This window comes from Aulonocara stuartgranti, assembly GCF_965226115.1.
Source record: "Aulonocara stuartgranti genome assembly, chromosome: 17".
In the NCBI taxonomy this organism is placed as follows: Eukaryota; Metazoa; Chordata; class Actinopteri; order Cichliformes; family Cichlidae; genus Aulonocara; species Aulonocara stuartgranti.
The window spans coordinates 40,820,954-40,833,845 of NC_138953.1; the positions used below are offsets into that span (position 1 = coordinate 40,820,954).

Below are 12,892 nucleotides of genomic sequence, written 5' to 3' on the forward strand. Positions count from 1 at the left end.
TTTTAAAAAGAATCGATAAAGAATCGAATCGTTAAACAGAATCGAAAATGGAATCGGAATCGTGAAAATCTTATCAGTACCCATCCCTACATATAAGACTGCATTGCTTCTCACTTTCTGTTGCGCCTGAACACTGCATATTTACCCAGGGTTATTCCTGCAGCTTATAGCTTTATGGAATTTGAGCTTCTGAGCTTTTGCTTCTCTCCTTCTGCATCTGAGGAGCAGAGGAGTTTCCATTGTGTGTCCGTTGCGTGTGCTACATATACCTACATTGACCACACTCAGAATGTGCAATGTGTGACCTGCCAGCTCTGTCTAAACAGAGACTCACTCCGTCTACAGCACCAAAGGTCTTGCTTTGCCTCAGGATGTGAGAATGGCAACCTCGGTGTCTAGTCTGTGGGAGGTGTATATATGTCCCATACTATATGTGATGTACCATATAGTGAATCAGCTGTGAGGTTCAGTATGTTCCCCAAACCACCGACCTTTCAATTAGATGACCTGCTGCAGCCACCCCAGCGTCAGTTAAATGCAATGAATGTAACTAGTTTAACACTAATTCAAAGGTAAAGATTCAGAATGAGGTTGATTTTATTTTTAAATAGACTGTTTGAAAAAGTTAAAGGAACACTTTGAAAATACATCAGATTTCAATGGAAAATAAAATTAATTCCTTCACTTAGGCGGCCTCAGTGTGGTTCTGTTGGCTTCAACACGTCTGGCAGTGGCATGTATTGATTAGAGATGGACCGATCCGATATTACGTATCGGTATCGGTCCGATACTGACCTAAATTACTGGATCGGATATCGGAGAAAAATAAAAAATGTAATCCGATCCATTAAATATCACGAAAGCACCTCACAAAACTTGCAACACGCCGTAACTCACCTCAGAACGTTAGCACGTCGGAGCAGTATGCATCACGTGATAGAGCGGCTGTGGCATGCGGGACCTGTCGGTGGTCTGGATAGCATTTGGAGCTTCGCTAGCAACCCGGCATTTCATCTCCGACAAAGTTATCCCCGAGAGAAGTAAAGCAAGTGTGTAAGTCCATCTCTGAATGTTTGTAAAGCATTCCTGCGTTAAGCTTAACAAACGACTGCCTCTTCTTGCTGCTACTTCAATCGTGAAACTGCTTAATGATCAGCTGATCGGCTTTTCTGTCGCGAGTCTGTCTCTAGTTTGTTTTTGGTCCACTTTGCACCAGAAAGAGGAAACCAGCGGCTGAACAACAGCAGCACGTTTAAGCTTGATCAGCTGTTGTTAGAATTTATTTAATATTTCTTTCTACTCGAGGATCTTTTTCTACGTAGCTGACGCTGGTAACTGTGCAGGGGCGGATCTAGAAAAGTTTAGCCAGGGGGGCTGATAGGGCATTAACTGGGAAAAGGGGGCACAAAGACATACTTTTCTTTCTTATTCTCATTTAAAATGTCGAGCTTTTAATAAATAATTATCTGACACCCAAAGTTTTAATTTGATGTAAAATGAATAGAAGTCCATTACTGTATATAGTGACTATTAAGTCTAATATATATACCCTAGTAAGCTATAGTACTTTTTCCTTTGGGAAGGTACCATCTGTGCAGTCTGCAATTTTGTTGAAGAAAGATGTTGAATCTATTTAATATTTCTTGAAAAATAATTGATTTCTGTGCATTTTTTTTCACACTGCATCAAATTAAGGTTGATTACATCGATTAAGCATCATGAGGTGGAGCGTGAGGGGTGGTTCCCTATTTTTTATTTATTTATTTTTGTTGTTGCTGGGAGTTGGAACCCTATTAGTTAGGTTGCTTAATATTTACGCTAAGTACTCTTTAAAATACCAGAATAGGGAGGATGGTGTAGGTCTAAGTTTATTAGATTGATCAGTATTGCTGAACTATGAAATATTTTTTTTGTATACAGGTATAACAGAATAGCTTTAGTGTAGTTGTTGTTTTAAACTTGAGTATGAACTTGCAGACTTGCAAAATGCAGCAAGATATTTTAAAAAACAGTTTTGTTGATTAAAAAACACTATATCGGATTCATATCGGTATCGGCAGATATCCAAATTTATGATATCGGTATCGGTATCGGACATAAAAAAGTGGTATCGTGCCATCTCTAGTATTGATGTGCCATCCTGAAAGAGCTGGACTACCTGTGGAATCTCTCTGTGATCTACACACCCTGTCAGGCTACCAGTAGTGACACTGACCCAGCCAAATGCAAAAATAGTGTGAAAACACTTGGAAAAGATGAGGAGGGTTGAATTCCTGCCATTCAGGACATTTATCTTCAGCGATGCCTCCGTAAAGCACAGAGCATCATCAAGGACCACAGCCACCCAGCACATCAGCTGTTCTCCTCTGGCAGACGTTACAGGAGTCTGTCTGCTCCGACTACAAGACTTAAAAACAGTTTCTACCATCGAGCCATACGACACCTCAACCACAACACTTACACACACACACAGGACGCACTCAGAAGCTACCTGCAGCTTCACAAGTACTCTGTATAATCTGCACTGCTCACTTCACTTTATTGGTATTTTTTTTAAAGTGCAATACTGTACTAACTGCCAATAAAACCTTTGTGCTGTTCAGTCTGTGCTGCTGCTCATTCCTGCCACTGTGCAATATCCCATTTGCTCCCCCCCCCCCCACACACATTCCTATTTAAGATTTTCTTTATTTAATCACTAGGGTTTACATAATATTTATATATACATACATATTTAGTCTGTTAACTAAATGTAATTTAGTGCTTTTAAAGTTTGATTTATGTTTTAAATCACGTTAAAGGAAGGACATAAAGAGAGCGGTGACAGGGTCTGTCAACAATGGTGACAATGGTTGAAGTTACAAGTCATCTCAGAGGATGTGACACCCAGAAAGAGGGGGGGGGGACCCAGTACAAACGTTTGGTGCAGAACAGTTTTCCATCCCATTGTCTTAAAGAAGATTGGATCTCAGAGGTCACAGCTGCTTATTTTCAACACCACAGCCTCCCTGAGTGTTGTTGCTTACTGGGTTCATCTCTGTATGACATGCTGTCCTGCTAGAAGTAGACATCAACTGATTAGTGTGGATAAAGTTCAGCTCAAACTGGTTTCTTGAACATGACAGTGGGTTCAGTGGACTCAAATGGGTTCCAAAGTCTTGACCCAAAAGAACACCTTATAAATGGGTTCCAACACATTTGCATCAGTGATGTACGGCTAACAAATCTACAGCATCTGTGTGATGTTACCACGTTAATATGGGCCACAATCTCTGACCAGTGTTTCCAGTAATGTTGAAGCAATTCCATGAAGAATTAAGGCACTTCTGGAAGGTCTAGTCCGGTTCTAGCAAGGTGTTCTTAATCAAAAGGCCAGCGAGTACAAACAGCCTACTTGGCCATGACCGTCCAGCTTTTGTCCGAACTAGTGGACTGGTCCACCAACCGTGCACCTCAGCAGGTTCAGACATACGGTGAGTGTTCAAGGCAACTGAAGTAATCAGACTACAAAAAGATAACAGGTACTGATAGAAAGAACACTTTGTATAAAGTTTAATGTTCACAAAAACAATTAATAGTTTCATGTTGGGTTTTGCTATACCTGCTTCACACTTTCATTGCCTAATCGTAACATCTACTCTTACCAGAAGAAGCCTTTGTTGCTCTTTGTGATACTAGAAGATAAAACTCACAGCAAGCAGCGTTCAGCTCACTGGTCCAGCCCTTAACAACCGTCTCGTGTTGCCTTGTGGTCCCTTGGGAACTACCCACAAATACGTTACAGCTTCAAATATACAAGCAGCAAGTCATAGTGTTGGATACTTTTTATTCACCAGTTAACTATTTCAATTCACACTGTGACCAAAAACTGCAAATATTTCTCAAGGTAGAGCTAAAGAAGGAGCAAGTGTATATATCATTAATAAAATATAAGTGTGCAACCATGTCTTCAAAAATATATGGTCATAAAATCGAATCATTTCAAAGTGACGATATAACAATGTCTACATGTTTGTGTGTGCATGCCTACAAACCAGATCATGTTTAATTCTGCAGACACAATCCAAATACAGACACAGGAAATGAAAGGTTTTGGGTGGATGAAGCTGATCAGCCATACCATGAACATGTAGGGACAAGTTTTTGAATCCAGGAACAATCAGTGAGCAGCAGAGCAGCGCCACAGTGTTGATGAAAAAATACAAAGAAGGTCAGAAAGATCTAGAGAACGCACGAGAGAGGAAGTGCATGAGGATAGCAAGGCACCTGGGGTCAGGTAAGACAGGTTCATGGTGGGGGTGAGATTATATCAGGGCTGTGAGCCCGTCCTCGTTTGCAGGGGACGGAGGTGGACAGATGAGGTCAGACAGAAGTCTCCATGACTGCAATAGTTGGGATCTGTACTGAGAGTAGGGAGCCGGCAGGTGAGCCCCCACAAAGGTGGAGGTATGTGCTAAAGACACGAGGAATGAATGCTGGGTTTTCTTCCTGGATGGGCAGGATAACATGGGCAGGACATTTGCAGAGGAGGGACGGTGCAGGCAGGAGGCAAAGAGGAAGACCAGAGTGAAGATTGATGAATGTAGAGGAGGACATGCAGAGGGTTGGTGTGACAGAACGAGACGACAGCAGTTTGTTTTTAAAATCCAAAGTCAATCCATTAACCAAATTTTAATAAGTGAGAGTAACAAGAACTTTAAATGAAGTGTGTTCCTGTGCGCATCATTAAATGATTGAAAACAGCTTATTTTTCCTCTAATCTTTTCCTTATCTGCATCTCAAAAAGAAATACACAACTTCCTTCTTGCATGACTGTTCACAGAGAATATTTGGTCAGTGGCTGAATCCTGAACATCACCGCATAATCACCTGTTTCTTACACAGTAAGTCAGAATAGAACTAATCTCAGGGGCTTTCTTCTTCTTTCCTCTGTTTTTCTTTACAGCTCAGTCTTCTCATCGCTCGCAGAGCTACTGGCAGCTCCACCCTCAGCTTCACCCCTGGAGGCAGAGGGCGCGGTGTCTTTAGGCTGAAACGCCAGTGAGGCAGAATTGATGCAGTATCGCTTCCCTGTGGGTCTCGGACCGTCGTCAAACAGGTGTCCCAGATGAGCTCCACACTGAAGCAGAAAGGAAGAGATTTACTCCTGATCCTGATAAATGGCAACGATATTCTCCACATGACTTTATTTGCATCATTTTGGTGAAAATTCAGTCGCCAAGAACAGAGACTGTTTGAAAGCAGTCTGATTCTGATCCGGTGGCAAATGTTATGCTTTCTAAAAACCCTTCAGCTACATTTTGTTGAGCCTGGGTCACAGTGAACGTAACGACTGGTGAAACATAGAAACATGAGTGCTGTGAGTCACGTTTTTGTGAGTCATACTGAATCTTGGCAAACGTTGATCTGAGAGAAACGATGTGTTTCTGTCTAATTGAAAATAGCGATCAGTAACAGTAACACAGCCTAAAATGATTCAGTGCATGAATACATCTAAGTTTCATCCACTTTAGTGCCCAGTGGGTAGCACCTCGGGCTAACAGCTTGTGTCCCTGTGTTTGTGTGGCTTCCTCCCACAGTCCAAACACATGCAGTGGGGTTAGGTCACCTGGCCCACAGGTGTGACAGTGGATGGTTGTCTGTCTGTGTCAGCCCTGTGACAGACTGACGACCTCGTAGTAGAAGAGTAAACAACAGCTGTTGATGACGAGTTTACCTGACTGCAAGTAGCCTCTACTCTGTGCATCCCATAGGAGAAGTCATCAGCCTTAGTAATGGATTCCTCCTTCATGAGGTCGCTGAAGGATGGCCAACCTGTAACCATGACAGCATCACGTCGTCTAGTAACAACACGCTGCATCATCATCTGTAACATTGTAGCTACCTTTGTCTGTCGGAGTTACTGTGAATCTCTTTTACAGAGTCGGTTGTTTGTTTACATGAAGTGAAACTTTGTTTTCTACCAAACCAGCTCAGAGCTTTTAGTCAGAAGCAGATTTAACGATATTTATTTTCATATTCATGGACCTGAAAACTTTACAACAATGCATAACAAAAGAGACATCCAGCCAAGTGTAATGACCATCACTTCGACATGAACTACGACGCACTACAGCCACGTATGATTGTGTTGATCCACAGTTTCATTCTTTCTGTTCAGCAGCTGTAAAATATTCATCTTGTTTGTCTAGTGGAAATAAACTATAATAACAGAAGTGTTGGACCACACCGTATTGTTATTGATGTGTTTATAAAAGTTGTTCCAACATTTACAAAAGACTGATAAACAAGTCAGAAACTCCTGCGGCTACACGTCTGCCTGTTGTTGACCGTGTCCCACATTCAGCTTGTTTCCTGCGTGCTGTACAGTATCAGTTTAAGGCAGTAAGAGCTCGTTCTTAGCACACACGTAGCTTTACATACAGTACATTCAAATAATCTTTTACATTTTTAAAATGTGAAGTTTAACTTACCTGATCCGGAGTCAAATTTAGAGTTGGAACTACGAGAGAAAATAAAAATGCCATGAAGAAAAATACTGGTTTGTGTCTTATTCGCCATATTATTTTAAACTGTAGTGGCGTGCTACGTCTCCTACTGTCAGCTGTTCTACTGACCTTTACGTTTTTACCCCACAGCCATCAAAAGCTGATGGCGTACTGGCGACCTCAAGTACAAGGTCAAGTTTTCAGAAATTCTTGTGAATGTGACAACTGAAGGAGGAAGTCACCTGGGATTTTCACATTAATACCAAAGTTACATCTACTGAAACTCTCAGATGAGCTTGACCAGAACTATGCTATGATTTCACCTTTATCCCACAGGTGCCCGTGTACAGAGGCTGAGGGGCAGCAGGCGAGTACGTATGCACACGGCAGCACTGAAGCACTGCGCTAACAGTCACACAACAACAGCAGGGCAGTCTTACCTGAACAGGGCCGACCCACAGACGACACAGGCGTAGGTCCCTTCATCTGTTTGATACGTGAACTCTCCACTGAAGGCGCTGTGGAAAAGAACGAAGTGAAACTTCACGACACTGACTTCATTTAGCTGTGATGCACTTCAGTTCGGACCTTTCAGCGCACTGAGGCGACTGTTGTTGGAACTGTGTAAATAAAACTGATCCCAGTCCTGTTCATGTAACTGAACAACAAGCGGATTGATTTTATCTGGTAATAACTTAGATCAAGTAGTAAAACATCACCATAAATGATGTAAGCAATAATCTGTCAGCTGGCAGCAACTATAAGCTGACAGTTTCATGATTTAGTTTCAAATACTGAACGGGTTGAAGTACGGCTTCCAGAGTAACTTCTGTGATTACATCGACCAGGTCACAGTTTTTACATAATGAACCTCAGTGGTTTATTTTGAAAAACTAACTTGTACCTCTCAGTTCCTCTTTCCTGGGTCACATGGTACTGCATTGGTGTGAGGCGCTGTCTCAGCTCCTCCTGTGTGAACCTCAGAGGCCATGTCCTTTTAGTCCTACATGCTCCTGAGAGGTCAGGCACAGAGAGCAACAAGTATTAACTACACTGCACACCGTCATATAAACAACATGAATACATCTAAGAGCAGGTGGATCAATAAAAAACAGATTGTGCTACAGTTGAGATGAATAAGCTGGATTGTTTACACCTCAACAATCAAAATGTTCCAAATGGATTTCTACAAATGGATCATATCCACCTGAGAAGCTCTGTATTTATGTACGAACTGAAGGAAAGGTGCAAGGCTTTTACGGAGATGCTCCTCTGGGTTGACAGAGAACATATGTGCATGTTGGTAAAACTGGCTGTCCAGGAAAACAAAAAACACACTGGCACCATTTCAGACTGCAAGAATCTACGAGCAGGATGTGGTGCAACGTCACAAACAAAATCACTCAGTGCATGCAAGCTGCAAGAAAGCCAAGCGGTGAATCGTTTATCTGTTAGACTAGCAGGTCAGAGACTAAAGACGAGTTACAGTGGTTGCACTCATTTTTCAGCCAAATCTAGGACCTGGCAACACATGAAGCAGCTCTTACAGGATGAAGTTTACTGGAAAACACAAACTGGCACCAAGTCTGTGTTTGTCAAACATCTATCAGTGCAAAATCTTGGAAAAATGTAAAGTCAGGCTGACACACCAGGAGTGTTAAAGTTTTAGTGAGGCAAAGCAGAGCAGGCACACAGCACCCAATCAGTGGACCTGAGGGAAGACTGCAGGACCTCAGAGCTACAGGCTGACTCTTGGTTATTAGATGCAGCAGATTGAAGCCCGACATGGATGTTGGAGAAACGTATTCCACCCAGCACTAGAACCAAACACCCCTTAGCAGGGTTGCAACCAAGGACTGGGCTGTATGAAGAGTAGCAGACAGAGGGTGAAACAACATCACGAGCAGTTACAAACGAACAGAGTCTCAGATGAGATGACCTGATGACCCAGCAGAGAATGTCAGACTGCTACAGTACGAGACTACAGGCAACATCTTCTACAATTTAACAGTCGTTTACAGCCTTAAACATTCATGTACATATGAATTCTCTGAGAGAGGTTATCACAACATGAGCAGGTCTGCCTCGTTCAAGTACGGGATAACATCAACGAGGCTATCACGTTATAATTCAGACTTTCATAAACACTATCATTACAGAAATGTTAACTTAAGTAAAGAACTGTGCAAAACTCGGTGCAACGACTTATTGAAACATGCAAACATAAATGAAATACATCATATACGGCACAAGTGACGTGTACAGAGTGCGACCCCCTTTATTCTCCGCACATCCTGAACGCTCTTAGGCAGTTAATGTCTTGAAGCAGTCTTCAGGAACCCGTCTCTACACTTATCAAAGGACATTACGAGGCTTTCTGGATGTTGACTCCCTTTGATTACGTGATCCCAGACTCCTTTGTGACCAATAATGTTCCATCGTGTTTGAGATCACAGTCGTGCTGCAGACTGAATCCAGTCAGAGGCTTTTCAAAAGATACTTGATGGGGATTATAATCTGACAGTACTTTCCTGCCTTCATTATTCTGTTAGCTTTGACAAGACGGCCAAACACCACAAGTGGACAAACCGCCCCAAACAATGACACAGCCTCCCCCACGGTGTTCTGCAGATGGCTGTTATACCTCATTACTAATGACAATTGAACCAAATATTTCACATTCAGATTCCTCGTCCATGACGCCGACTTCATGAACCGTTACTCAATGAGAGCTTGTCGCTGATTTTCAGCAGAGATCTTGTGTAATATGGTTTACCTCAGCGTTTCTGACACGCTGCTAATACAAAGTGCATCAATGCCTTAAAACTGGTTCTTTACCAGGCTGTCCGTCATCTGTAGACACAATATTGGATTAGATCTTTTTTTACAGATGAACTCAGTGCTGTGAAAACAGATACAAGTTTTCTGAAAGTGTAGAAAACTGCTCACAGATGTTTTTAATGTCAGGGAGGCGCGTGTCGTTCCTTGTAGTGATATTCAGCTGTTGACAACTGTCGCGCAGCCTGTTAGTAGGCCCTCGATTGTGCTTCTGCGGAAGGTTGAGGAGATGTTGGCGTTCAAGCCAAACCTCCTAAGCCTCCTTTAGAAAGTATAAGCGCTGACACACCTCCCTGACTACACTGTCCATGAGTCCTGGAGATGTCCTTGATAATGTTCCCGTCGAGGAACCTAAGCACCGCTGATGTGGGTGGGCAGGTGTTCTTCTCTTTGGTCCAACATCAACTTCTTTGTTTTGCTGACGTTGAGAGAAACGGTTGTTGTCCTGGCACCAGCTGTTTAGTGCCTACACCTCACCTCTGTAGATTGTCTCATCATTGTATTACAAAACATTACAAGACATCCTGGTGTGTTCAAGCCGTCTTTTACATGTCTTGATGCACGCTCAATCATCCAAGTCAATCCCAGAAGGTTGATTCTGTTCATCTGGATGTTTTCAATGGAGAAACGTTTCAGCATCATCATCATCAGGTGACTGCTTCAGTCTCACCTGGCTGCAGGTTTCCAACCTTATAAATAGGGCTGCCACAAACGATTATTTTGATAGTCGACTAGTCACCGATTATTTCTGCGATTAGTCGACTAATCAGATCATCATCCATTGGACGTTAAACGTACAGCTTATTGCACCAGCAGCATCTGCTCTTCTATAACTATCATTAGCTTACAGCTTTAAGTGTTTAAGGTCTGTGCTAACTAAAAATAAAGACAAGATGATAGTTTATTAAATTTTAATGAAATTTGCAGATTGTTTCGGTGAAGTTTAATAAACTCCTTGCTATCTAAACTATAACAGGACACCGGAGTAAATTCTCGAGCATCTCACACTTCTGATAATCAGCTGTCTGCTTGAGGTTTATTCAGCTGTGTAAAAACTATAACTTTAATCTCAGCCAAACCGATTTACTCAGGAACAAATAAAACACTGAAAAAAGCCAAACAATAACATTTTAAGTTATCTAAGTGACTCATATATCATGTTTAACCTGTACGGAGCCCCCCAGGGGACATGGGAGAAAAAAAAATTACGGAGGAAAAAAAAAAAAATTAGGGAGGAAAAAAAAAAATTAGGGAGGAAAAAAAAATTAAGACGGACTTTTGCGAGATCTCGCAAAAGTTTTAGCCACATTCTTCGGAGGCCGCCAGCTCGAAGCCGACCGGGAGGTCGAGGCACGATGTGCCGGGAAAGCGGTGTTCCTCCCGGCTGTAGTAGGTCTCGACCTCCCGTTAGCTTCGAGCTAGTGGGTGTCAGATCTCCAAAAACGTCGGAGCTCTTTTGCAAATATGTGATGTCTTGTAAACCGAGCAGGTATCTGACGTTTACACAGCTACATTCACGCCTCAAAATATCTTAAAAGTGTATTTTGTGACCCAGAAAGAGTAATATTACAACTAACAGCTGCCGCCATTGGTGGAAACTAAGCTGGGCCGCGCTATGAATTCTGGGACACAGCTTCTTCTTCTTCGGGGTTTAACGGCAGCCGGCATGCTTGTACATGCAGTGCTGCCATCTTCTGTTTCAGTCCGTTATTACACTCTTAAATCCTGCTACTTATTCCTGCGTCTTTTGTGATCTTACAAAGCTTCAAACGACGCGTCGACTATTAAATCAGTCGTCGACGATTTTAATAGTCGACTAATCGTGACTAGTCGACTAATCGTGGCAGCCCTACTTAAAAACAGCACATTTGCATAAAGACTGAAACCAGCACCACTGGCTCTTAAACAGGTCATTATTTAGCTCAAACCCATCCAGCACACTAGTCGCGGCTCTACTGTACGATCGGTACTTTAATACTTCAAGCCCAGTTCTGGTGACGATGTTTCCATCAGTGGGTCCTGACACATTAAAACCACAGCACTTCAGTAGCCTACTTATCATCTCCTTATAAATGCTTGTGTTTGCAGCTGACACAGCTGTATGCATGGTTTATGTAGCACTAAGGTGTGTTGATATTTTTGGTCATAATGTACAGTACGTATACGGTATGCTTTTAAGCACTGGATTACATTAGATTGATTGAAACACACAGCTTCTTTGACTAAATAAGAACCACAGCCAACGTTGGTTATATGGATGATTTTACACCTAAACTAACAGGTTACTCTAGACGAGCAGCAGGTACCTAGAAGAGCAGCAGGCAATGCAGGGTGGCAGACTGAGCTGCTACCCTGCCTGAGGGCATGATGCAGGGCCACAAAAAGGCCACGTCTGACGAGGACAGCCATAACAGTCACACTGAAGACAGAGAGAGAGAGAAAAGAGGACTATCATATTTGGATTATTTTATTAACCCCAGAAAACATGCATGAATGGGATCTACTGGCTGTGATTCATAAGTTAAACTGTTTTGAGGTAAGTTCTGTGGGTAAATACTGCTGAACACCAGCATGGCTGCATTTAACTATTTACTATGAATTCTTGTTGAAACAGCTGTTTCGTGGCTGCAGGAGCTGATCCATGTCTCTCTATCACACACACACTCTCTCTCTCTCTTCTAATACATTTTGAAATTCATCTTGTAAATTGTGCGTTTGTGTGACATATGTGTGTTATAGGTAATGAAATACTTTTTATAGTACTGTGTGAAAGTGGCCTGTAATGTAAAATGGTTACATTATATACACACGTGTGGAAAGCACAGAGTTTTGCTTCAGAGTGGATAAGGGACAGCATTACATACGTCCATTCAAACTGTAAATACAGGTTTCAGCTTAGAGCTCTGGGTGCTCCCAGGAACTGCACACCCAGCAGTGCGAGAGCAGCCACGGGGCTGGTGCTTCATGTCGGGAACGCAGCTACACGAAACCCTCCAACTGTGACAATTCGTGAGATTTTCACCAGATACGTCATGATGGCGACACCTTCGGCCACTAGATGTCAGTTAGGTGTAGCACCGTGGATTACGTCACGAGTGGGATTATGTAACACGCACCACATTTACCGATATTTGCAGCAAGTATGCACTCAGTAGGAAACGAGGACACGCGTGTTAAAGTTATTCCACACTCCCACCCGTCTCTGCCCGCCGAGCATATCCCCATCTTAATATTCGGTCTTCATTTGGAAACTAAATCGTTTCAATGTTCGCCCTGTTTTTAAAATCTGAGTGTTTTACATTCGTACAGTCCCCGATGGACGAAGACATTCCCGGTTTACTAACAACGCGGTAACGTACCAGCGAGGAGCAGCAGCAGGACCGCGACGCTGACGAGCGGCTGGCGGCGGAAGGAGCTCCCCGTGCCGGCGACTCTTCGGAGCATAAGCCAGCTGACGTCATAGGCAAACAGCGGAAGGTTATCGGCGCAACCAAACATGCGTCCGGGTAAAACGACCTGCACATGTCCAATTATGGCCACGACTTCACTCGGCGACTCCAAGCCCC

General features: G+C 42.8%; 1 protein-coding gene across 3 annotated transcripts; it reads right to left on the minus strand.

Annotated features, from left to right (window-relative positions):
- Positions 1 to 3,809: 3,809 nt before the first annotated feature.
- msrb3 (methionine sulfoxide reductase B3) lies at positions 3,810 to 12,889 on the minus strand. 3 transcript variants are annotated; one of them, XM_082510400.1, is made up of 7 exons: positions 12,686 to 12,795; positions 11,633 to 11,745; positions 7,393 to 7,501; positions 6,929 to 7,006; positions 6,474 to 6,502; positions 5,717 to 5,814; positions 3,810 to 5,119 (listed from the first exon to the last, which is right to left on the minus strand). In XM_082510400.1, exons 2-7 carry the CDS (start codon positions 11,733 to 11,735, stop codon positions 4,940 to 4,942), a joined length of 597 nt encoding a protein of 198 aa, XP_082366526.1. In that variant the 5' UTR covers positions 11,736 to 11,745; positions 12,686 to 12,795; the 3' UTR covers positions 3,810 to 4,939. The 3 variants fall into 3 exon arrangements, with proteins under 3 accessions (XP_082366526.1, XP_082366527.1, XP_082366525.1); XM_082510401.1 differs by lacking the exon at positions 11,633 to 11,745 and adding an exon at positions 8,200 to 8,349 and having other exon boundaries at positions 12,686 to 12,777; XM_082510399.1 differs by lacking the exon at positions 11,633 to 11,745 and having other exon boundaries at positions 12,686 to 12,889.
- Between the last annotated feature and the right edge of the window lie 3 nt (positions 12,890 to 12,892).

Coding starts and splice junctions, on each gene's coding strand:
- msrb3 (XM_082510399.1), bottom strand. CDS start 12,824: ATGTTTGGTTGCGCCGATAACCTTCCGCTGTTTGCCTATGACGTCAGC. Junction 7,502..12,685: donor CCTGCTGCTGCTCCTCGCTG/GTACGTTACCGC, acceptor CTGACCTCTCAG/GAGCATGTAGGACTAAAAGG. Junction 5,120..5,716: donor TAGAGGCTACTTGCAGTCAG/GTAAACTCGTCA, acceptor TTTCTGCTTCAG/TGTGGAGCTCATCTGGGACA.